The sequence below is a fragment of the Thermobia domestica genome, chromosome 1, assembly GCF_964235325.1.
Source record: "Thermobia domestica chromosome 1, izTheDome1.hap1.1, whole genome shotgun sequence".
NCBI classification, from domain to species: Eukaryota; Metazoa; Arthropoda; class Insecta; order Zygentoma; family Lepismatidae; genus Thermobia; species Thermobia domestica.
In genome coordinates, this window is record NC_137454.1 from 187,945,450 (window position 1) to 187,972,525 (window position 27,076).

At 33.6% G+C, this 27,076-nt stretch overlaps 1 protein-coding gene across 1 annotated transcript in view; it reads right to left on the minus strand.

Annotated features, from left to right (window-relative positions):
* Nucleotides 1-241: 241 nt before the first annotated feature.
* LOC145692064 (uncharacterized) overlaps nucleotides 242-27,076 on the minus strand; it is a 156,740-nt gene continuing 129,905 nt past the window's right edge. The window contains exons 8-10 of the mRNA XM_081767356.1: nucleotides 20,684-20,907; nucleotides 13,276-13,509; nucleotides 242-757 (exon numbers count right to left, since the gene is read on the minus strand). Coding sequence (XP_081623482.1) covers nucleotides 13,277-13,509; nucleotides 20,684-20,907 — 457 coding nt within the window. The 3' untranslated portion in view covers nucleotides 242-757; nucleotide 13,276. The remainder of the gene's footprint in view (nucleotides 758-13,275; nucleotides 13,510-20,683; nucleotides 20,908-27,076) is intronic.

Below are 27,076 nucleotides of genomic sequence, written 5' to 3' on the forward strand. Positions count from 1 at the left end.
CCCTTAACACAAAGAAAATTGAGCTCCGCAGTTCTTGTGTGATCACAGATAAGAGTTATGCCATATCTCCTTACACACTTTTAATTTTCAAAATAAAAGAAGGACGCTATTTCTGAGCTCCCAATTGGTAAATAGTTGTCCTGTGAATTATAACAGTAATATTTACAGATGTAATATTACCAGATGGAGACTTTCATAGTGTAAAACAGAATTATCTATATCAGAAGTAATACACTTTTAATAAAATATTTATTTGATTAAAAGTGATTATAAAAAATATAAATTTTGTTTTTATATTCAACATACATCATACATACTCATATATACATGATTACATTTGTTAACAACACAAATATTTACATCATTCTAAAAATGTAATAATATAACAATACATAGACGGGACATATAAATTGACTTCATTATTACATTAAAACCTTCATCCAAAAAATAAGATTAAAAAATATATAAGTAGTAATTTCATTTAAAAATTCAGAACATAAATGTTCTGAGTATAAAAATATTTTGTACAACTTTTACATCCAAAGCTGTATAAAATAAAAGTATCGTAGATGCGTTTATATACACTAAGTAGGACGATGTAATGTTAAAAATTCATTTACACATTTTTCAGAAAAATATTATTGCTTTTAGCATTTTTATATATTGTTTGAAACAAAACCATGTGAAGAAAATCATAATTCAAGAATTTGTTGATACGGAGAAACAATTCTCAAACTGGAACGAATCCTTTAGTAATCTGGAAGAATAAATATTTTTCTTAAAGAAAAGAATAACATCGTACACATGTAATTTTGTACAACTTTTAGAAATAATAGCAACTTTATTAATCTTAGAAAATATGAACATAAAATCAAAATAACATTAAATATAAATCATGCTGTTTTTAACTGAAAACGATTTGCTTTTATGATTTGATACTAAATTACATGCAAATAGCTTGTGAATAGTTGATTGATTTAGATTAGACTGTTTGGTGCAATTAGTAAAGTTGTATATAGAGTCCTGTCTGAATTACAAAATTGATTATATAACTATGTACTCCACCACGTTAGAAAGTAAACCACACACAGAGAGCATGAGGAATACAGATCAAAGTCTTACTGATGGTGACATGAACATTCATATAACGTAAAATTAAACTTTATTATTGGAACAAGAATTTAATAAAGGAATATTAATATACCTTTACCAGGCCCGGAAATCGGAAGAAAAAATACATGAATACCACAGAAATTGTATAATATTTTCTTACTACGTAAAAATAAGTTCCCTGACCTTATTACATAAAAAATTGATACGCACCATCCTGGCAACATTGTTTGTTACCTTTGTCTTTACGTGTATGGTCTGAAACTTTCGTTAATCCAGAGAGATTTTATTGAATTTTGTTACCTAATAGCTTTGCACGTTGTGCCTTTAAAACTAGGGGAATCATTTTGACTTAATTTTTCAATTTCTCTTTCTCAAACTTAGAACCCTGTCAGGTACCTTCTAATTTCTTTTCTTGAAAATTCTATTATGAAATATTATCTAGTGGACATGTATGCCTTATTTAAAAATAAAATTAAAGATTCATAAACACCATCAGTTAAAAAGGCTGCTATGAAGTAATAAAAATATTTTGATTTCTAGCGATAACCTGACCCGTATTGCAAAATTAACATCGAAAAAGCATTTGACATTATATTGGTTCAGTACTACCACAATTTGAATTGCTTCTCTTAATACTTGTTTCGGCTATGCGAAAGTCAACTTCTTCTGCAAATTCGTACACAGCATGAGCAAAACCTCCAGAATTATTTATTAAGGATTCAAGTTAGGAAAATTAAAAAAAAAAAAAACTACTCAGTATTAAACAAATCAACTTCAATTGCTTTTAATTTGATAGGTGGATTTATATGCGTATCAATTAAACCATTGATTTCAGATGCGCACATTTGCATTAAGCTTCAATATATGTCTAAAAGTACTGTACTAATAGTTTCCTTGAATTATGTAAGAATATTTCATAGGTTAGTGGTGAACATGAAAAATTTCATTTGATACTTTTTTATGCTTATGCTTATGTTATAACAATCTGAACAGACACACACACTCTCTCTCTCTCTCTCACACACACACACACACACACACACACACACACACACACACACACACATATATATATATATATATATATATATATATATATATATATATATATATATATATATATATATATATATATATATATATATATATATATATATACAACAATCAAAAAAACACCAGAAATATGAAAAAATATAGAAACTACTGTGGACATAAAAACTACTTTTTAGGTTTTTGGTTTAAAAACAGAATCGGTTTTCTGTCGAAAGTTAAGAACAGATAGCGACTTCGGCGAAAATCACATTGGTTTCAATAAAATTCCACAACTCATTTTTTTTAAAAAAACAAAAGAAAACAGTTTCGATGAAAAATTGAAACGGTTTGGGAGGAAATAGAAATTTCTTTTTTCCATTCTTTAAAAAAGAAATCGGTTTTGCTCATCCCTAATTAAACTTACTAAATTATATGATTTACCATTTGTTCATTTCTAGGTATTTTCGATATTAATCGTTCTCAATGATCTAAGTTGTTCGAGTGAAGTTCGATCAATAATCAAGAAGGATCTCCATCAATATTTACAGTCTATTAAATTCGATATTTTCTCATGTTTTTCTTATTAGGGTACGGAAGCGTAGTCATTTTTTTTCTTTTGAGATAATGATTGTCAATTAGCAAGACTGACCCCATACGCAGATGAAATTATTGGAGATTATCAATGCGGATTTAGACGGAATCGATCAACTATCGACCAAATATTTACCATTCGTCAAATACTTGAAAAAAAGTGGGAATACAATACCCCGGTGCATCAGCTATTTATTGATTTTAGAAAGGCGTACGACTCGGTTAGGAGAGAAACATTATACAACGTTCTTACAGAACTTGGAATACCGAGAAAGCTAATTAGATTAATTAAGATATGTTTAAATGAATCCCAAAGTAAAGTCCGGGTAGGAAAATTTTTATACACGAGCTTTCACGTCGAAAATGGCCTGAAACAAGGAGATGCGTTGTCACCATTATTATTAAACCTCGTTCTGGAATACGCTATAAGGAAAATCAAAGGTAGCAACCAGGGCCTAGAATTGAACAGTATTTACCAGGTTATGGCATATGCTGATGACGTAAATTTAATAGGTGATGATAGGAGAACAGTAGAAAGAAATGCAGAGATCTTATTAAACGCTTGCAGGGACATGGGTTTAGAAGTAAATGCAGAGAAAACTAAATACATGGAAGTGCGTCGGGACCGAAATACAGCAAATTATGGATGCCTTAAAATATTAAATAATACTTTTGATAAAGTGGATAGTTTCAAATACCTAGGATCAATATTAACAGAGGAAAATCATATTCACGGAGAAACTAAATGTCGACTAAAAGCAGGGAATTCGTGTTACTATTCGGTTCAAAATCTCTTGTCGTCGCGGATTCTGTCGAGAAATTTGAAGCTTAAAATATACAAAAAGGTAATCATGCCTGTTGTTTTGTATGGCTGCGAAACATGGTCACTTACTCTGAGGGAGGAACATAGACTGAAAGTGTTTGAGAACAAGATCCTGAGACGAATATTCGGACCCAAGAGGAACTGGAATGGGGAATGGCGGAAACTTCATAACGAGGAACTACATAATTTATATGCTTTACCCAACATTGTTAGGGTCGTGAAGTCTAAGAGGCTTAGGTGGGCGGGTCATGTAGCTAGAATGGAAGAAAGTAGAAACGCTTTCAAAGTCTTGACAGGAAGACCAATCGGAAAACGACCATTAGGAAGACCTAGGCGCAGATGGGAGGACAATATTAAGATGGATCTCGCAGAGATTGGAATACAAAGTAGAAACTGGATGCAGTTAGCTAAGGATAGAAGTCAGTGGAGAGCTTTTGTGAACGCGGCATTGAACCTCCGGGTTCCATAAGCCATAGAGTTAGTTTAGTTAGTTAGGTCTTTCGTGTTTGGATCTCAATGTTTCTGCAGGGTGTGATGTTGGATTGAATCGCATAGAGTTTCTTTTAAATAAATTAGTTGAAAATAATTGGTTAGATGGCAATAGAGCAAATAGACTAGTGAGGCAGTTCAAAGAGATTTGTTCGCATCCAAATTGTAAAACAATTATGAGTCAGTATTTTAGAACTGTTCAGGGTTCGGATGACTTTTGACTGAAGAATTTGGATACTCCAAAGTAAAATGATTTATAAATGTTAAAACAGTTTTAATTTTGTCTCGTGAAAATTCAAATGTAGAAAGAGGATTTGCAGCAGTGTGCAATGTGTAGCAAATAATTTAAAAGTACAATCTTAAGTAGCACTCAGACTTATGTACAATTCAGTTGCTTCTCCGGTTAGCCTTGAAAAACTATCCGTAAGGAAATCCATTACTCGTTATGCACGAAATACTTACAACCGTTTTGCAGAAGCAATAAATCAACGACGAGAGTAACAGGAAAAGAAAGAAAAAGAAGTTGAAGACAAGAAAATAAGTATTATTCTGAACGAATTTGAAGCTAAGAAGACTTAACGGAAGATATGCACAATATTGAGAGGAAATAAAGCGTTTGATGAAGTGAAATGAATTACATAATACTGTTGATTTGTTTCTAAAATATATGTTATTAATATTTTGCAGTCGTTTTTATGTACGTAAATCTACCCTTTTTCAGTGAGTATCTCATCGTGACTTTTCCCGTTCATATGTGACGAAACGTTCATTGTATGACTAAAGCTATATGTTCAAGTTTTACGAAAGGTGTTTAATTTCTTGCTTAGTGCAGAAATTTTTATTAGGTAGGTTCTCTAATTTCATAGTAAAATACGTTGTATTTGTTTTTATATTATTCATTATTGTCGCAGAAATAGAAATACAAGGTAGAAACTGGATCCAGTTGGCTAAGGATAGAAGTCGATGGAGAGCTTTTGTGAATGTCGCATTGAACCTCCGGGTTCCATAGCCAATAGAGTTAGTTAGATAGTCAATTTAAGAATTATTCCTTACTAAATCCCAAGTCCAATCAGAATAACATGTCCTATGTTGGGAGTTCTTTCTCTTTCGACAGAATGTTTCTCCTTCGTCCTTATTTACTTATCTAAAGATCTTGAGGAAGCAAATAAAGGAAATATGAAATTCAAGATCAACATGGCAGCTGAACTATGTTTTCAATATTTTCTTTAAAAATATTGTAATGTCCCACATGGTGCTGTGTATAAACAATTCTACACGCCAGTGTTTACAAACACCACCACGTGGTTTAGCAAGAGGATTCCACACACCAGAGGGATCTACTATCACCTGTAGACGACAGGCTTCTGGCCCCTTCCACGGAGCAGACGATATCAACGGATTAGTAGTGTCACCGTCACACAAGAATCTCTATAAATTGGCTGGACGACGGCAATTCGGTACCAGTTTGCTGGTGTCCCTCCTAGTGCTTGCCACGGAACATTAGGAGTAACCTAACCCCAGGGCCTGCTTCGGGACTACACCTATCCTATCTCCTGGCTTAGCCTGCTTCGCGGCTCTGTCTAGGAATCCTAACCTCAGCCACTTAGGACTCTGTTGGTCACTTAACTATCCCTCTGCTTGCCACGGAGCATAGGGTCCCTAACTTCATTTTGCTTAAACTGCTTCGGGGCTCTGTATAGATTCTGTCTGCGACCTTACGGTCAAGGACTACGCGCAACTGACCTTGCATACTTAAGAGAGATTCTTTTGTACAGTATTTTGTAAAAATACTTTCTATAGTGGAAATTTTATAATAAAAGCCGGTAGTGGGGGGTCGATTCCGGACACTCTTTTTATTAACGTTCTACATATAACCTATATGGGACAAAGTTTTACATAGTCGAGGCTTTGACCGGCTCAGTTTTCATCTGAATACTCCCCTACCTGACAGTAGTTTTATTAACTGGAAGTGAACTCTGTTCTCATAGGTATGTCATTTTCTTATTTGTGAAATTAGTGACTTGGACTTGAGTTTAGTTTAGTGCATGCCTTTTACTAGATCATGAAAAAAACACTTTTCAGCAGCATGGTGCAAACATGGATAAGAATTCACGCCCTTCTTTCAATATACCACTCCTCACTAAATATTCGTGACACGTTACGGAGGACCCCGATAGATTTTTTATGCTATTTGATCATCTTGCGTTATTGCATTCTTGGAATGCAGAGAAGAAGAAAGAGCTATTACCTATGTATTTACAGGACATGGCTCAAGATTTAGTGTTATAGTTTAAAACTCACAACCAATTGGATTCACTTAATTATGAACAATTAAAAGCTAAATTAGTCGACTTGAGTAGACCAAAATTACCGGCATATCGGGCTGAGTTTAAAATTTTTCAGATTCAACAGAGCAAATATGAGCCGATTGATGCATATTTCTTAAGGGAATTGAGAATTATACGACAAGTTCTACCTCAGGCCACCGAGGAACAGAAAATAAATTATTTATCATTAGGATTAAAGAAAAAACTTTTTAGAAAAAATCACTTTAGATACATTCACAACAGTTAAAGATTTACAGACACACTTACATAACGAGAAAAAGGCGCATGACCTAATGAAAGAACGTGTTTACGTAGAGTTACAACAAGCAATTTATTCGCTTTGCGATCAAAATTCACCAGTCATTAGTTTAAATTCATCAACAGTTGCTATCGCTTCCTTCCCCACACATCATCAACAACTAACTTATCCGTTATGTAATCCAACACCTAATTGGAATCAGTACCAACAACCTACCCCAGTATTTCCTGTATCTTCAGCAGTACAGCTACAGGGTGCCTCACAAAATCAACTACCTTCAAATCCTCCCCCCAAGTTGGTAATCCGAATCCCCCTCCCGAACACCCTGCGCCTAGCATATCTGGTACTCTAGCGCCAATCATTCACTAGATTTTAGTAAACTAGCTAATGAAATGGCAGAATTATCTCTTCTAGTAGCCGAAAATGCTATTAAGAATTCACAATTCAGACGGACGGACCATAACAACCAGCACAAAAATGGAAAGAAAAACAATTCTAAAAATAATAATAAAGATAATAGTACTACTAGGCAAGAAACAGTCACAGTTTGCGGTACATGCTATAAAAATGGTCATTCTTCCAGTACGTGTTATAAGAATAATAAGCAGGGAAGCGCCTAAAGGGGCCCAGGATAAATCCTTTCAAGAACATGTTCTGAGGGCCGACAATCAGGAAGTAAAGGAGCAACAAAAAGTTACAAGTACTAGCTCTAATAAACAGTTAATGACATCACTTTATACTGTGGCTCCAGTAACCGACAGAAGAGAAAACAGTAAATTGTTAAATCAAGAACACAAATTGTTATTAAATATAACAATTAACAAAGTATCCCGTAATCATTGACACAGGTAGCCCGTTGAACCTATGGCCCAAATCTTGAATGCCTCCAAACACAAAATTGATTCCTTTTAGCACCAATCTACGAGGAACTGAGAATTCCATTGTAAATTTTCGTTATATAGCTTTAATTAAATTCAGAATTGGATCAACAACTTTCTCTCACTACTTTCGAATTTTAGAGCACGGAGAATTTTTGCCTTTATTTGGAGAAAACATCCTAAATCGTTTACAGGCCAAAATTGATTTGCAAAATAATACATTATCAGTATATAAGAAGCCACGGTTACTGCCATATCCAATTGAAGTTGACGCTCAAGAAAAATTATCAGGAGGCGCAATTTATTCAATAAAACAGCATAAATCGGCTGACGTATTTACTACTCGAAAGGTTACCATACCAGCCACGTCACATTTCTTTTTACCCGTTAATGTCAAGAATCGGAAAATGGATACTGAGTATTTTATCATCTCTCCATTAGAGAATTTATTGGATAAGTACGGGCTACAAACTTTGCCTACTGAAGTGACTAAGAATAATTTTACACTATTAATATCAAATCCAACTAATAGCCAGTAACACTAGCAAAAATACACCGATTGTATATGTCGAAGAGAACGTTCAAGAAGTGGATATACAGATTACCAAACAGACGAACAAAATGATGAAACATTCTATAGAACTGAACAGGAAATTCAACATAGGCTGGACAAGACCAAATCACTTTTTGATATTAAGCTATTCAACATAAACCTGGATTTAACGAATGAACAAAAAAGGCTGTACACAATCTACCTTTTAAATACAGGGATGTCTTTTCATTAAAAACCAACAGACATAGGCCATTTTCCTGGTTATGTAAATAAAATAAGGATATACAAAGGAGCTTCTTTCCATCCGAGGTCACTTCCCATTCCTTTGGCAGTAAGGCCGCAAATTGATTTGTAAATTAAACAGCTTTTAGAAACCAATATTATTAAAGACACTAGTGACAGCTTCTTCTCGTCGCCACTTCTCATAGTTCGGAAACCAAGTACTTCAGAATTTCGTTTAGTCTTGAATCTACAGGCGTGCAATAAGTTTACAAAATATTTTAGCATTCCATTCCAGTCCACAGAAGACATTTTGCATGTACTAAGAGGCAAATCTTGCATTTCGACTATCGATATAAGGTCTAGCTATTTTCGGCTATTATTGCATCCTAAAAGTCAAAAGTACATGACTTTTGAACTTAATCATACTAGGAAGGAGTATAAATTTCAACACTGTGTGATGAGTCATTCTACTTCAGAAAGTGCGCTGACTATAGCAGTACGCATGCTTTTAGAGGGTTTACCACCTCGTATAAAAGCATTTGCAGACGACCTCGTGATAGGAAGCAAAAAATTGGAAACAGCAACAATCGGATTTGGAGTTGCTCCTCAAAAGACTAAGAAAATACGATTTTAGAGCAAGCCCGAATATTACCCATCTATTATATTTGGACTTGGATGTCTTAGGATTTACAGTTAGTGGCAAAGACATCAAAATTTCACCTAAAATTGCCAATAAAATACGAAATCTTAAGAAACCAATCTCTAAAATACTAACCTTAAAGAATTTTCTAGGACTCTGCTCTTATTTGAGTGCGTATATCAAAAATTTTACGGGAAAGGTAAAACCATTTCAAATTCTTTTGGACAAGAATTGAAAATTTAAATGGACAACTCAGCATGACAAGCTGTTTGATAAACTTAAAATGGATATTCTTCAGGCTTCATCTTTGTTTCATTTCGATCCATCATTGGAAATCCGAGCGTATTCCGAGGAATCCCTACCTCGAGTTAGAAACCCTACCTCGAGGAAATAAAGTGACATATAAAATGCACTGATCCTGCCTGTGATTAGGGAATAACTGTTTAATGCTTTCTTTCACTGCCTTAGTAGTGCTCCGAAAAGTGAAATTTTATAAGTGTTATCAGTGTTATTAGTGTTTTTAGTGATTTTTGTGTGTGATCCCTTAGTATTGCCAACCCCCGCAAGAAGAAAAATAACCCTTCAGCTTATTTTTTAAACAAGCCAGGGGGTGTAATGTCCCATATGATGCTGTATATAAACAATTCTACACGCCAGTGTTTACAAACACCACCACGTGGTTTAGCAAGAAGATTCCCCTCACCAGAGAGATCTACTATCACCTGCAGACGACCTGCTTCTGACCCCTCCCACGGAGCAGACAATATCAACGGAGCAGCAGCGCCACCGCCACCCAAGGACCTCTATAAATTGGCTGGACGACGGCAATTCGGTACCAGTTTTCTGGTGTCCCTCCTAGTGTTTGCCACGGAACATTAACAGTAATCTAATCCCAGGGCCTCTAGTCTGCTTCGGGACTACGCCTATTCTATCTCCTGGCTTAGCCTGCTTCGGGGCTCTATCTGGGAATCCTAATCTCTGCCGTTTAGCCTGCTTCGGGGCTCTGTTAGACACTTAATCATCCCTCAGCTTGACACGGAGCATAGGGTCTCTAACTCCACTCTGCTTAGGCTGCTTCGGGGCTCTGTAGAGACTCCGTCTGCGACCTTACGGTCAAAGACTACCCGTAACTAACCTTGCACACTTAGAGAGATTATTTGTATAGTATTTTGTAAAAATGCTTTTTATAGTGGAAATTTTATAATAAAAGCCGGTAGTGGGAGTCGATTCCGGAAGCTCTTTTTATTAACGCTCTACCTATAACCTATATCGGACAAAGTTTTACAATATACATATTTGTAGATTGTTTGATTTCTGATCTATGAAGACATCTTGTGATGAAAACATATTTCATCAAGATAAGTAAAACATACTCCTTGAACTTTAATGATTTTCCTTTTCTTATTGTTTCTATACAGGCGAATTCATTAATCCGAACTCGTAAGAAAAGAAATTATAGCCGTTTGTTGATTTATTAATCCTTCCTAATTAATTTTTAAAAATCTTTGATTACATGAGTTTGTAATAATTTCTCTCTCTCTCTCTCTCTCTCTCTCTTTCTATATATAAAAGTCCCCTGACATAGGGTAACTCTGTTATTATCAGAGTTACAACAAGAAGTAAGTGGGGAAACCTTCTCCACAAAAGATGTTTTCAATCTAAAGTGAAGGAATTTTTGAAATCGGACGAGTCGTGGAACATTTAAAAACTAATTAAATATTACTAAATTACAACATGTTTATGTCTGTTTTCAACATAGAGAAACAAATAATTTAGACACTTAAAAAATGTTTGAATTTCTATGCAATAAATGCCAAATAGACCTTTAAATGCAAAAGTAAAAAAAAAATAAATAAAATAAAAATAAAAATAAAAATAAAAACGTTTTATGTGATAGAAGAAAACTACCAAACATTAACTTTAGAAAATGGAAGAAATGTAATAGAAGAAAACCAATGACATTTTCTCAATCAGCAGAATTTAAGTAAATACACAACACACAAACATAAATTACAACTTGATCCAGGCAGATAATTATAATATACTATATATTACATTTGTTACATAATAATGCAGCACTCTAAACACTGTAAGGATCACCTGTGCGTAAAACGAAATTAAAAATTAAGACATAAAAGTTCTGATAAAAGTAAAATGTCTGAAGTAGTAATTAAAATATAATGAAATTATAATTGTCCCAACGATTGCTTAAGGGTGCACCGGAACTCTTCATAACTAATATGATCCACCTGAACTTGAACGCAGGAATACAAGACAGTGCTGTCTGTGACCATGAAAGCAGTCTTACCAATACCACAACTAATATTATGCTGATGCTTATGTAATGATAAATGCGATGAAGTGCATCTTAAATTAATAAAATAATAATGCTTACATTTGCACTCGTGGTCCTCTTCATTTCAGTTATATCTAATAGCAAGCTGGAACTCCTATAATACAATTTTTGACTGATTATGTAAGCATTGTAATGAAGCTAAACACCGAATTCCCGAACTACACTGTAAAACATTACACTTTTAAAACTTTACTTGCAATTATTATCCAACCACTAACACACGAAGAGAGATCTACTATTTCTTGTAACGGTTTTTGCATCAAATGTTATTTCTTGATGTTAATTTTTACTTGTTACATTGTATACTGATTCCCATATATACTATCTTATTGTTATAAATGAAATTTAATATTTTTACAAATACATACAAATTCTTTATTTTGTATTTAAACTTTCTTTTCATATCAGTTCAAGAACTTGACAAGAAACACGAGCAGGGATGTTCAACTTTGTATGTATCGTTGTAGCTAGATCAAGACTGTGTCAACTCCAAACTGTGGCAAGTTTTGAATATGGTATTTAAGAAAATGTTCTGTGAAACTGTGAAACTTTACCATGAAAATTATCCTCTTACTTTTAATTCTTACCTTCCTTTCCATTAATATTATACAATTACACTTATAATTAAGTTTTTCACTATATAAATTGAGTTTTGGGCTTTTGTTCTAATTAAAATGATTCGAAAACATTTCTTTTAAGGTCGTTGGAGTAAATTCCACATTTTAAATTTTCTGTTCTGACTCCTGTAGATGTTTTGATAAGCCTGAACTAGAGAGGTCTTCTCCTTTTGCATCTCTTATGTATTATTCAACTCTTGTACAGATGTTGCTCTTAATCATTTTTATATAGACCTCACTACAAGTGAGTGTCGCAGCGTATATCCTAGGGAGGCCAATTTTTCTCTGTAGTATTTTTTGTAGGCGGAAGAAATCGGGAACTAGCTTTGAAAATTCATTGTCTGCGCACAAACATTATTACAGAGAGAGAATTTGGTTTCCGCAGGGATATGCGCTGTGACGAGGGCTTGTAATGAATCCTACATAGAAATAATTGAAAGTAATATCTGTATAAGAGTTAGAAAAAGAAGCAAGAGGAGAGAACCTTCCCACTTCAGGCTTATCAAGACATCTACAGGAGTGAGGACACAAAATTGAAAAAGTGGAAGTTACTTCAACATCACTGAGAGAAATGTCTCCGATTCATTTTTATTAGGACAAAAAGCCCAAAACTGAACTTTGACAGTGAAAATCTTAATCATAGGTGGAATTGTGTAATATTAATCAAAAGTACAAATTAAAATTAAGAGGATTATTTTCGGAATACCGTCGAAATACTAAATATAAACTAAACTGAAGAAGAACATGAGTGCAAAGATAAGCGTTATTATTTTATTAATTTAAAATACTCCATAGCATTTATCATTAAATAAACGACAGCGTAATTTTAGTTGTGGTATTGGTAATACTGTTTTCATGGTCACAAACAACACTGTCTGGTATCCCTGCGTTGAAGTTTACATAGATCATTTTAGTTATGAAGCTATGGCTGGCTGGGCTGCTGGTTTGGGCGTGGTTCTTCAACATTCCCTCGCGAAGCCTGGACCATACAACACTAGACAATTTATTGTGGGAAATAATCAAGTTACATGCTTCTCATCCTCAGATGCTTCATAATATGTCAAAAAGGACATGGAGAAGCATACTTGTGTGAGTATAGCACAATCAAGCACAAACAGATCCACTGGATACATAGCTAGTATATGTAAGTACGCAATTATGGTATGTACTAAATAAATACAATAAAATTTTACTAACATTCACTCAAACCTACGGTATAGGAATTTCTTAGACACCCTGTAAATTTCCTTTGTAGCAACTGAAAAAGCATAAACTTCATACTACACATGAATTACATCTCTTACAATGTTAAAATAACTGTATTTAGTTATCGTGACTTGGATTTGCCTACGTTGTATCGCAACAAATGACTTACCTTATCTATGTGAGCATGGTTTACAAGGTGGGCAAGGCGGATAGTGAACTTTCGATGGGCAATGCGGTTTTGATTGTGAAGCCTTCACACACATTTTAGCAGCAGCTGCCCTCTCTTTGGAAGCACACCGACAGGGTTGAAGAATGGGACAGCGACAAGGTTTCCGCTGTTTCCGAGAGACACATACAGGCTTCGGGGGTTCAGGACACTCACAGGGTCTTAGTGGATAATAACCTGATACAAGATAAATCATGTAAATTATTGACACTAAAAAATGAGTTAGCAGAGAAACAAAATTGACAATACAGTTTTAGTGATTACAACATTTTCACGTATACGCGTAGGGTATCTGAAAAAAATACTCAATTAATTTTAATACTAAACGGGAGCACAGTGGCTTAGTAGTAGAGCGCTTACCTCTGGTGCAGATCCTGGTTCCGGTTCTGGTTCGATCCCAGCCAAGTAAGTTTATGGACAAAATCGTGTCCGTGTGTTTTGTCGGGTTCCTCTCACATTATCATTCCACCAATTATTCCGTCATCACTCACTTGCCTTAATCATCTGTCTCCTTTAGCCTAAAGGGCATAATCGTGGGACGTTAAACTGAAATCTTTCATTTCTTTTCCTAATAGTAAACAGTCCCACTAATAGATAACACTTGCTGTGTTGCATGCCTGATTTCAATATATGTCGCTAATGTGCAGAAAATTTTCAAATTTCAAACTACTTTGAAGGTTTAATTGAAATTTACACTACATTCTTTCAATTTAATTATTTCAAATCAAAATGGATAGTGATTATACTGAACGTGAACGTACGTTGCCGTTTATTATTAAGTCAAAGGCCGTAATCATATTTAGATTTGGGAATTAATATAGGTTGGTTGGTTGGGAAACTAAAATAAATACAAAAAAGTTAAATGTAAACAATTAAATGCTCTTAATTAACCACGATTTTAACCTATAATGCACAGGAGGCCAAAGGCTCGACCTTCACAACTATCACATATAACAATCTCGATATCTCTAAAACAAAGTAAAGCCTTAATATCAGTATATGAGCCAGAAAACAAGGGTTGTTTAAGAGGTGGAGAGATGGAAACTGTTGAAGGTGTTTTAAATGCTGTAACTGCAAAATTAATGAATATATTTGAAGCGTCACACAAAAGCAATTTGAACTGTACAACCTGATTATGTTGCAAGACATTCAAATTAAGCTTTCTGAATACCCAGAGGCTCCGTGAAGAGTACAAAATGATTTTTCAATACTAATATCAGTACTGTATCTTTGTATAAATTAAAGCAGTGTTAAAATGCTCAAGAATTGACATTGCATTTAGAACTAGCATGAACTTGCTTAAAAAGAAAGGAAAAAAAGTACTTTTCTTGAGGGGTTCCCAGATGATGCTCTTCAACTAGTCAATTTATAATCAATCCCGACCACTGAATCCATAGAATCTGATTTTGTGTATACAAGTAAATAAAATATGTTGCAATATTCGGAAACCCAATCTTAAGAAAAGAGGCTTCATCCCTCAAATGTTTGAGAATAGTTATCATAGTGAATTGAATACTAGAAATGATGATGTATATAAGCGATTGATAACTTTTATTTCACTTGCTCTTGACTAAATGGTCAGGTTACAAAAGTTGTCATCCACATACCTGAACCAATAAGGAGTCCTTTTTCATATTCAAGTTGCTCAAATTTTCCAAGAAAAAGTTATTAATAAGAATAAGAGATCATTGCAGCTTTATAAATTTCTCCTTTGCATAAAATGAATTGACTACAAATAGAAAAAATTAAAATATTGGAAAAATGTAGTCAAGTCTTGTCATATTTTCATTAGCTTTTTTTCAGCTATCTTTCAACGGAACCTTTATAAACAGAGAAGTTAAATCAAAACTACTTATCAATCCGGTTGCTTCCGGATCCATATGTATAAAATGGTGGTGATGTTTCATATTCTGAGATTATCTTATTACCACTCCCTTTGAAAGTACTGATTCCAAGCCAAACTATTTCGCTGTATTGAAATAGTTCTTGACAACTATCGTGAAAATGTAAACCATGTTTAATGAATTAATCATATTATTAAACATTCTTGTAAAATCAAAGTCGATTGCAGAATTTTGAATTTTCGGATTCATTTTCCCGAGTTCATCGTCAGGGCATAAAGACGGGATTAACGAAAAAAATTTTTCTTAGCTAATAAATTTGAACGACAGAAATTTTTTTAAAAAATAAAACCAAAATTGAAATATTTCTTCATGTGAATGTATTGTGTTAATGGCGGAAAAATAAATTAAGTGCCTTGTTGCCAGATTTAAATTTAGTTGCAGAAGATGGGTTGAAATTATTGTTGTGCGCTTTCCTTTTGAAACTATAAATGTCGTGGGGTTCCTCGACGTGGACCTCGAATCCAGCTCTCGCCAAGTGAGTTTTATGGTGAACAAATACTGTGTCTGTGGATTTTCTCGGGGCTGCACCACCCTCTTTCCCACTTTCTTCATTCCTCCATTTCATTCATTATTATCATCACTGTTTCTCTTACCCTCGGAGGCAAAATACTTCGGATGTTAAGTATTAAAAAATAAGCTATGCATAATATTGTCTCACTATGTGTTAAGGCTTTATTTGTATTATTGGATTTGTAGTTCTTACTCAAATGTGTTGCTTTCTATCTTGATTTTGATTTGTGTAAAACTTTCACTTTGCCTATTAGTTTTTGTTACACGGAAATTACCTTAATAAATCTGAGTTAACTTATTTCCTTTCACAACTTGTATGTATTCCCTGATTTTTCCTTCGTGATGATTTTGTGTTGTCTAGATGTCTTCAGTTGCATTCATGCATGATCTCGCATACCTCTGTTAGCATTCGTTTATAGAGTAGCTAATAAAATATCAATGTTAATTGATACCGAATTAAGGATGAAATTATTTAAAAGCACATGTGTTTTTAAACTTCTGTGAGATAGGGGAACCGGGTATTAGTCTATTCCAACCCATTTTTCTGATTCATTTGTTTCTTTTGCTAGTAGTATGCACAAAATCATGAGCGGAAGCGATGGAGAGTGAAATAAATAATAATTCAAAAGTTATTATTATGTCACATATATTAATAACGTCAATTCTTAAGCCCAACTTTCCGCTTAGAAAAAAATACAAAACATGTATGACTGAAAGAAGAAGAAAAATACACTTTAATATCTGTATTCATTATTGTTACTTTCATCTCTTGCTAACTAATGTCAGTTTTACATCGACTGAAAAGTTGTAGAGTTAATCTTATTAACGATAGTGCTCAGAAACTATCGGCTTACTTGTATGTCAAAATGAAAGGTTTGACGGGAGTATATAATAGTATCAATTTCACCTTAATAGCGGCATATTTTCGTAGAACATTGATTTCCATGTTTAAGTTTTTTGTCGATTTTTCTCGAAAATTATGCATGAAAATTCCACTCCATTTAACACTCCACTTAACAATAACTAAACTGTATTATTATGCTTGTATATGTATCGAGTTGTACAATTTCAAGAACTAGAGTTAATCTTATTAACGATAGTGCTCAGAAACTATCGGCTTACTTGTATGTCAAAATGAAAGGTTTGACGGGAGTATATAATAGTATCAATTTCACCTTAATAGCGGCATATTTTCGTAGAACATTGATTTCCATGTTTAAGTTTTTTGTCGATTTTTCTCGAAAATTATGCATGAAAATTCCACTCCATTTAACACTCCACTTAACAATAACTAAACTGTATTATTATGCTTGTATATGTATCGAGTTGTACAATTTCAAGAACTCGAGTGTTCCTTTCATCTGCCACAATGTATGTTGAAAAAGAACTCATGGCAAGAACTCACAAATCTATACTGCTGCCAAAATGTGTTGAGCCGCGGCAAAAATGCGAACTAAAGCTCACACGCTCGACATACCCACGCGTTGAGCCAATAAGGGTTCAGCTGTTGCTAAGCGAGAGACACTTAGCGGAAGGGAGTGGAATTCATTCAACCGATAGCAGCGCTTGGAATGGACAACTAGGTGTCAAGTCAATGTGGTATATCTATAACAAGACAATATTAGAAGAACAGATTTTATAACATCTCAAGAAAACAAACCACAATCACTGTTCAGGAAGAACTCACATAACTAATTTTCCAAAGACAGGGACACAAAAATTATTAAAAATTAGAAAGCGAACAACAATATGTAGTATGAGTTTGGGGAAAGTGAGGTACTACATTGACTTGGTTTATATTCTTTATGTGAGTGTTTACTGGACAGCAATTACTCATTGTTATTCGATTTTTAATTAATAATTTTTATTTCTACGTGGTCCTGTTTTGAACAAATTAGTTATATGACTTCCTCCTAGACAGTGATTTTATTTTGTCTTCTTGTGAAGACGTTATAATTTCTGAGTGTTTATAATATTGATTTATTAGAAATGAGAGTTCTTGCCATAAGTTTTTTCAACGTACATCGTAACAGATGAAGGAAACAGTAGAATTCTTCAAATTATATCACTAAATAAATATACAGGAATAATAATATCAGTTTTATTGTTAAGTTAATAACGAGTGAGTTCGTTTCACATTGTGAAATTACCTAAAGGGGGGGGGGTACTTTGACATGTTTTGGAAAGTTTATTGAACATAACTCTCTTATTTAATTTCGATATTATATTGCATGTGTGCAGTTACACCAAATGAACCTTCGGCTACAAACCCCTACTAATAACGTCTCCTTACACTAAGTCTTACACCAAAATATTCTCACTTAAATTGGTGACTATGTAGCCCCACGATTTGGGGCTAGTTTGACACGTTACTTCTTTTCATTTTAGGTCAAATTTGGGTGCCTTTTGGGGCTTGTTTAACACTTGATTTTATTTTTAAAAAACTTTTTTTGTTAATGGATGATAAAGGCAGATTTTGGGGTAGTTTTGTAGTTTTATTTACCCTTTCTACATTTGACACCACTTTTAACAAATTCTGAAACTAAAACTTGACTATCAAACAAAGTGAAACAATAGAAAAATAATTAAAAAAAAATGAAATCGAAACTACAAAACGTTTTGTAATAAAAACTGGTACAGTAATGAGATCTATTACATATCATCTTGGCAATTTTCGCATTCATAGAACGAATCTCTGGATCCTTTGTTACATATCCCGCAGACCCACAACTTGCATGGCACACAACAAATCCAATCTCTTCCTCGGGAATGGGCGAAATCGCACTTACAAATTGAACAAAAATTGTCATCTATTTTCCTTTTCTTGGCCACATTCGAACACGCTAGCTCATCCAATGGGAAGTCATCACTTTGCACTTCAAGTTCTGGAAGTTCTTCAGATTCGAGTTCATTGTTGTTCTTGTTGCTTTTCAAAGTAACTGGTGTTCCAGGTGCTACGTTCACTTTCTTTCCTCTTCTGTGGCGGATTCTTTCTTGGTTGAAACCTCGTTCTTCCTTCGGAAATTCCAAAAGGCTTTCATCCAAGATCCTTTCAGATGTACCACTGTCACCGCCAGGAAGATTTTTGAGCACAGCCTGCTTATCGAAGGGATAAAGTCCAGTTGTTCTAAAAGCACTTTGGAGATTGCTTGGAACTTTAGCAGCCAAAGCATGCATGAGTCTTTTCAACATAACTTGAACTTGCTCCTTAGGTATGATTCCCTTCCGATGCGATTTCTTCCACCATTTTTCCAAGATTTGTCTCCAGTGTTTTTTGAGGGGGGCAAATACTCCGACATCTAAAGGTTTCAGAAGAAGCGTTGAGTTAGGCAGCAGACAAGTGAAATAGATTCCTTCTTTCACTGCAGCTTTTACAACATTTGGGGAGAAATAACATCCCAAGTTGTCTCCTATTACAACAACCTTTTCTTTCCCATCTCGGTGTGCTTGAATGTGAGTTAATACTATCTTGAAGAACATGGCGTCAAAGTATCACCAAAAATGTCAAAGTTTCCTCCAAAGTTTAAGTAGCCCCCCTCTACGGTACCATAGATTTCCAAACTGCGAGCTCATTGCTGGAACAAGACGTAGTAGATGTATAACTTCCAGTTGTAATACGGGGATGTCAGAGATTAAGTTTATTCTTAGGGTGCTGAAGCCATATCAAAAGTCCATTTTGTGTTATATCTTATTGTTTTTGGTATATGGAGGTTAATATTCAAACCGGAAGTGGTAGTAGACTTCTACAACTTCAGGCTGCACTAGAGAAATGAAGTTGGACATGGAACATGTTCTTGCGGTACTGAATTGGTATCAAAAAACTGCTTCACGATGTCTATTACCACTTTTAAATTCATTTTGAAGTAAGCTGATGTTGGAACCCGTGTTTTCCGAAAGTGCTACTTATAGGAATACTTTCACACACTCATAGTCAACGTCTTGCGAATAAAATCAGAAAAATAAACACACTGCTGAACAAGACTGCACTTATTTAATATAAAAACACATTTACACGTGACGTTTCGATCTTCTAGCCAAGATCCTCATCAGACGTACCGTACGTCTGCTTGGCTAGAAGATCGAAACGTCACGTGTAAATGTGTTTTTATATTAAATAAGTGCAGTCTTGTTCAGCAGTGTGTTTATTTTTCTGATAGGAATACTTTGGTTTGCGGTACTAGCTTTTTAGTTATATTTCTTTCTAAACGTAATCACCGCGCGCAATATACAGTGATAAAAAGCGTTATCATTCGTGGTTTCTCAACAAAGAATTATTTTATTTCAATTGAGTGGGAAAATAAAATTAGTTTCGTTTACTGGTGACAATGGGTCACGAGTTCATACGTTTCTCTTTAGAATAAGAGTTTAATGTGTGCTATATAGTAAAAAGAAAATCTTCACTTTTTTCTTCTTTCTTTTTTTAGCTTTGGTTTTTCATCTTTCCAATGGGAAATAAAAGAGTATATTAGAAAATTAGTTTCAGTTCAAAATGTCTTGGACAGTCCTGGACAAAACTGAATATGTACTGACCTAAGGTTGTAGTATCTTTTCTTCGGACGCTGAATCGATTCCAGAGAATCGCTTTGTAGCTGCTACTGTATTTGCTCTATACTGATCAACGTTGAACCCGGAGATGGTCAATATCTACCACTTTCAGTCTGAATGGAGGGTTAACAGACGAGATGGAACCTATTGTTGGGACATTGAATCGATTCCAGAAATTAGCTTCTCGATATCTCTTACCGTTTTTGATCTGATACTTGTCGACAGACAGGCAGAAGGATAGACATAACCGTTTTACAGGACTTGATACTTATGTATAATATAGTTTGTAAGTCTAATAATGTGCTAGTTATTTTTCATAATGCACTTTACTTGTCTTCTTGTACTCAATCTTTCTTGTTATTCTATATATGGTACGCATTGAATTCTCTTACCTCTGTAATCAGCTTTATTGGTAGTTTCTCCGTTAAACCGTCCCTTTGCCTTCTCAATTTCATCATGCATTCTCTGAGGTTTAGCTGGCTCTGCATTCCAGTGAGGATGGTAGCTGTCTCGGTATATTGTGTGGCTGTCAAAATTTTTGTTTGGAGAGATTATGTCACCACAAGACCTATGTCTGATAGGTTCTACTCGGTCGCACATGCAAGGACCACGATAGCTAGAATGAAATTAGAAACTATATAATATAAATTTATATTGAGGGGAGTGCTGATGATTTCGAAACAACATATTGTTCATCCCAATTTTTTTATTTTTAAATACACTATACACAATTTTAATATTCTCTTAAATTTAAAGCATTTGGAAGAAGAGTAAAACCAAAGCATAAATTATACTATTTCAAACATAAAATGTTATATTTAAAAAAAATATATATTTTCTTTGTTCTCATTGGAACGGAAAATAATGTTTGTAAGTTAACCAGAAATAATTTATAAACAGTGTTCATATCTATGTAGCATAACAATTAGAAGAGAAAGTTATAATTGATATACTGTAGTCTATGATGAACAAATCTTATCTGTAGAGACGAAACTTTTTCGCAACAATTTTGATATTTTGTAGCATTAATTATCACAATTTTCGCACTTATGTCGCATTTATTTTTTAAATATAGCACTGGTTTTTTAAAATATGGTACTTGTAAACAGTATATTTTTGGTAGTAAGGTGTATATAATACAAAAATGAGGATACGCCTTGATTAGGCGCACATTCTAGCTAGTGTGTTCACTGAATTATAGATATTAATGCAAAATTTTAAACACTTCCTCTAACCTCATCCTTACTAGTTAGTTAAAGGATAACATGGAGCAAGACATCAATTCTCCTTTTAAGTTTGTTCTCTTGTCAGTAAAATCATATTATACTTGGAAAAGAATCTCTCGGCATCAACACTCGAGACTGGCAATCATATTGAACGTAACGAGCTGACAGCAAATGACCTGTGGTTAACTTTTAAACTGTTTATCAATGATACAATGTCAACTTCCTTATCCTCACTGTTGAGAACTTTTGAGAGAGAATAACCTTACTTTTAAATTCACCGTAAGCAACCAACAGATCACGAATATTTTCACCACAAAAAACTGTCAACGATTTAAACAACAGCTCTGTTTTGTTGTAGTCTACATCCTTATGAAGTAAAACAGCTTCTGGATCAAATAACTCGCAGAGTTTTTCGTACTCTCCACACAGAATTGTCGTCACTTGTTTGCGTGTAATTTTGAAGCTTCATCAATACTTTTGACACTCAGTTTTCAAGTTTACTTCAACTTCAGCCTAGTGAGAAGCATTATAGTTTTTAATTAACTCTGCAGTAGCAGACCCAAATTTTCCTGCTTGAGCTAATTCTAATATATTTTGCAAGTTTTCGTTTTCCCGACAATAAAGTGAGCATAAGAGTCCCGGATGCCCTTAGTGACGCACAAAAAAGCATGGAAAATTCCAGAAAGCGATATCACGCCATGCAAGCTTACGGATTTTATGGCTAACTTAATTTAGCGCCGTGCATGTTTTCGGTAAAATGCAACGATTTTTAAGTTAAATAATATTGGAAATGCGCTTTTCAGTTATTATTAGCAATAATTAGCAAGAATTCCACTTTTCGATTTTATTCGCATTTATCGGAAGTAATGTCGAATTTCGTAAAAAAAAATAGCAATAATATAAACGTGATTTATGGCTCTGAAACTAAAATTTTGAGGTTTTCTGAAACATAAATGCGCTTTTTTAACATTTCGCGCATATTGCATTTGCGAAAAAGTTTCATCTCTACTTATCTGTGATGTCAATATTCTATTTTATAATATGTATATTTATTTGTATGTAAATAATACATATTTGTATGTTAATATTAACATACACGTTATATAATAATAATAAGACGTTGGCATTACTTGCTTTGTCTTAAATATTTGTAAAGGAAAAATACGCTTTGGCCTAAAATTCGACAAGTACTAATATTGCAGTGTTATTAAACATGATGATTTATTAACAAATGAGGAAGGAGGCTCATTCTGGATTTATTACTGCTTTAGTTTCTAACCGAATTCAAACCTTATATTCCAAGTCTCTTATCTATTGAAGAAACTTATGTTTCAACATATAAAGAAGAAGAATATCTTTTACGAACTATCTACGTTGCGTTTTATTTCAAAATATTAGAATATGAACCATTGCTTCATTTATTACAGAAACACCCATAATATTTGTCTCATTCTCTTCGACATTTTCAAGTACAAATATATTAATTTCATAGCTCTTGTTCATTTAGTAGCTCTTTTTTTCGATTAGAACTAAAGATGCCTATTATAGTATTCCAAATGAAACAAAACAAAACAAAAGAAAATACTGTAATTATATTTAGTTCGAGGAATAAAGATGATGAAAGCTAAAATGTTGACCACACATCAAATAACTAAAATCTATCTGGTTGATCACAATTTGTTGTGGACTGTAACAGTAGAGAACTTAATTCGATTTTCAGTTGTAATATTTATGACTTAGTGATGAGCTGGGAATTGTTGAAGGGAATTCTAAAGGTAGTTGGGTCTGAATGGGAGGATTAAAGACTCATAAAAATAACATTATATACCAACAAATAGGTGTTAGAATGGGGAATTTACAGATGAGAGTGCAATTGAAAGGGAGTACCACAGGGTTTTCTCCTGCCGACGTTCAATGAAGAAGGATCTACATACTGAAGACAATATAAGGTGGTTGTGTACGATTTGCAGATGTTATGGACTATGAAAAAAATTAATATGTTAGAAAACTTGAAAAAAAGATGCGAAGAATATGGGGTGAAAATTAACATTAGAAAAACAAAAGCAATGGTAATTGGAACGAAACGGTCTGTATGAAATGTAAAAGTACGAGGGCAGAAAATGAAGCAGGTGACTAGTTTCTGCTATCTTGGTAGCATTATAAGTTAGGTCACAAAGTGCAAACATGATGTGAAACAAAAGCAAATATAGGAATAGTGAAAGAAAATTTATGAAGAAGGAAAATCTATTTTGTAGGTCCTTGAATAAAAGTGGATATTACGCAAAAGCGATGAAAAAAGATTGGAGGCTTTCGAAATAAAGATGTGAAAAAGAATGGAAAGAGTAAGCAGAATTGAACCAAAAAGTGTTAGTAGGAAAAAAGAATAATTTTAGATGTAATTGAAAAGGGGAAGAAAATCTGGTTCAGGCAATAGCTGATAAGGAACTGTATCATGATTGGACGTACTGAAAGGTATGATGTCAGGAAAAGGGTGGAAGGAAAAAATAGACTACAATTTATGGACGTTATAAAAACAAAAAGTCGTATGTGAAGACGAAGTTAGCTGAACATTGTGGCACTTGGAAACTTCTCAGTTTGTGGCAAGTAAGCTGCCAATAATGGCAGAATATTTATGATGATGATATAAACCTACTCCTACATTTTATCAATAGAAAAATCCAGAACTATCTTTATTTTTATTTTTATTTTTTATTTACTTATTTATTTATTATTATTTTTTAAATCCTACTTCAGTCACTTCATTAAGAAAGAAAGAAAGAAAGAATAGGAGACAGAAAATCAAACAACACCTAAATTTTAGTTTGGCTTTTGGAAAAAATATAGAGTGGAACAAAAAATCAAACACTGGCCAAAGGGATGATAGTCAAGTGTGACTTACTTAAACCGCGGAACAACTAATGCACGCTGTCAATATTAGACATGTGCCTTGCTTTAATTTGTCAAAGAACGTAACAGCTTACTAGCTTTCTTTTTATTTTCATCATTTTTATTTGTATTTATTTATTGCTTTTGAATGAGGGTAGGAGAGAAGAAACTATATTGATAGTGAAAAGAATTGAATTCAAGATTTCAACTAATTTACATGATTTATGGTCCAGAAGTTTGATAATATGCCTTTTCCCTACATCGGTAATATCTTGAAGTAAAAATCCATTTTGTGTTGTTGTGAGCGTATAGCAAAATTTTTATATTTAACCTATTTTGTTCTTTATTAGTTTTTACAACATTTTAGTGTAAAAGCATATTTCTGGCTACTTTTTATGTATTTTTTTTATTTTATGAAGAAATCTCAAATCACAATGCCATTTTTAATTGAAATGTTTGCATTGGGTGATACTGTGTTCTACAATGACATTGCTTTCAGCTTCATGTTCTTTACGCTATGGCAAAACCCTTAATTATGAGCCGCTTTTGTTGTAAAGATAGTTTTTTTTTTTTTGTGCTGTCAGTGTTTCCCCCGCTGGCATCTAAACGAACAAGAGCTTTTATCAATACGTTATATTTCTACAGATTCTGCGAGAAGAAAGGATCTCGTTAAATCAACGAAGCGTTAGAAGCAACATTCTTTATCCTAGCTTCAAAAGCTGAAGAGGCCACATACTGCCAAAATTTAGCGTTTTGTTGAACAGCAAGTTACACAAATCTATGTGCAAAGTATGTGGAAAAACAACACACACACACACACAATCTTATAAGTCCTTCCCTATGTCTGACTTTTACGAAAGTAGCACTTGACGTTCCTCTTCCTCCCCCCCTCTTCCACAGCCGATTATCATATGATGAGGAATCTTGATTCATCTGATATATACTATGCAAACAACTTTGAACGATCCATACTCTGATGGACCATTTATCAAAAGAGATAGCTGCTTCAATTTCTAAGGTGAAAAAAATTTTGTGCTGTTCAGAGCTCAGCAACGATTTTCCATTCATTTCAGTGCATTATGATACATTGTCAGAGACAATTATGAAATTAGAGAAAAGAGATGAATTTGTTGCTACATTCTTACAGATCTTTCAGGAAGCAGTTGACCAGCTAATGAAAGTTTTGGGGAAAAGAAACTGACTATTTCTGAGAAGTGCACACGTATTTTGGCTGCTAAAGAGGACATGAAAAATATGTTACAAATTTGTAGTGTTCTTAATGCTGAAAAATGTGATTTAAAATGAGTCTATCTACAATTTCATTCACTTACGCTGCAATTACTTCAGTTGAAGTGAAAAGATAGTTTTTTTTTTTTAATGTAAAAACCGTTCTCTCTTATAGGCGATTAAATATAAATATTGACAACTTGAAGAAGCATCTTGTAATCATGTATAACCAGCATTCATTAAAAAATGAAAAACTATAATGCGTTCCGTAATCTGAATTTTAGAATGTAACAGTATTATTGTGCCGTATTTGTAAAAAGCTTTATTATGCCTTTTTTTACATAAAAAAACAATTCATTTTAAAATGTCTAAATGAAAGGAAGTAACAGCTTTGGTTTGGTAAAAAATGAAAGCTGTAATACATTTTATAACGTTTAAATAATAAAAAGTTACAGTAGGCCTGTTAGTGCCTATTTGACGTATTTTAAGTGTCAGTTTTCCTGCCTATTTCACATAGATAAAATTCCTAAACTTCTGGGTTTAAGCATAATAAGTAATGTTGGAAGTGGTTAAGATGATCACAAATATCTCAAAATATACATTGAATTTCATTATCTGATAAACATCAAAGTTTAATTAAATTAATTTAATAAGTTAACACTTTGAGTTCCTAGCCCCAAATAGGACATGAGGTATATAATTAATCCAAATGGTTGAAGTCCGAATAGAGTCAGCTCTATAGTATGTACAACGCGTTCTTTTCACTGTTTTAAGGTTTTACGATGAGAGGGCAATATTCCTCTCTAAGGTTATCAGACTATACACCGTATGTTTTAATTCTAAATCGGCAATCATTTCACTGATCTTATCGCCAGCCTCCTCAGTGTCAGTATGGAAGGCTGGAAATAAGATAAGCGAAATGATTGCCGATTTAGAATGAAAAAACAAAACGTATAACTTGAAACCCTTAAGAAAGAAATGTTACAACACGTGCATTTGCACAGGATGTTAAAATGACATAACGTATTCAAAATTGAAATGTCTCAAAAATATAACCTACTATTTAAAATAAATATCTCGTTTTGGAACCTGATTTCATGATGATGTTATTTAAATTTAATAATCTGACCTGTCTCTTTGCGTACTGCGTTTATAAACCAAGTTTACATTACGTTTATTCAGGCTTACAGTATGTTATTAAAGAAACAAGTTTAGAAATACATATTTAGTATGGATGTTCGTAGTTCAATCTTAATTTACAACGATATTGTATATTTGTGAGCTACTTCCATTTTTCTTTTAGCTATTTTGGGCAAAGGTGCTACTTAAAACTGCACAATCTGCTGTTAAAAAGAAGAAAATATATAGAATATATGTTGATGTTATATATATATATTCTGTAATCGTGGTTACAGTAACAACATATAGTTGTTTGTTTCGGGTTGC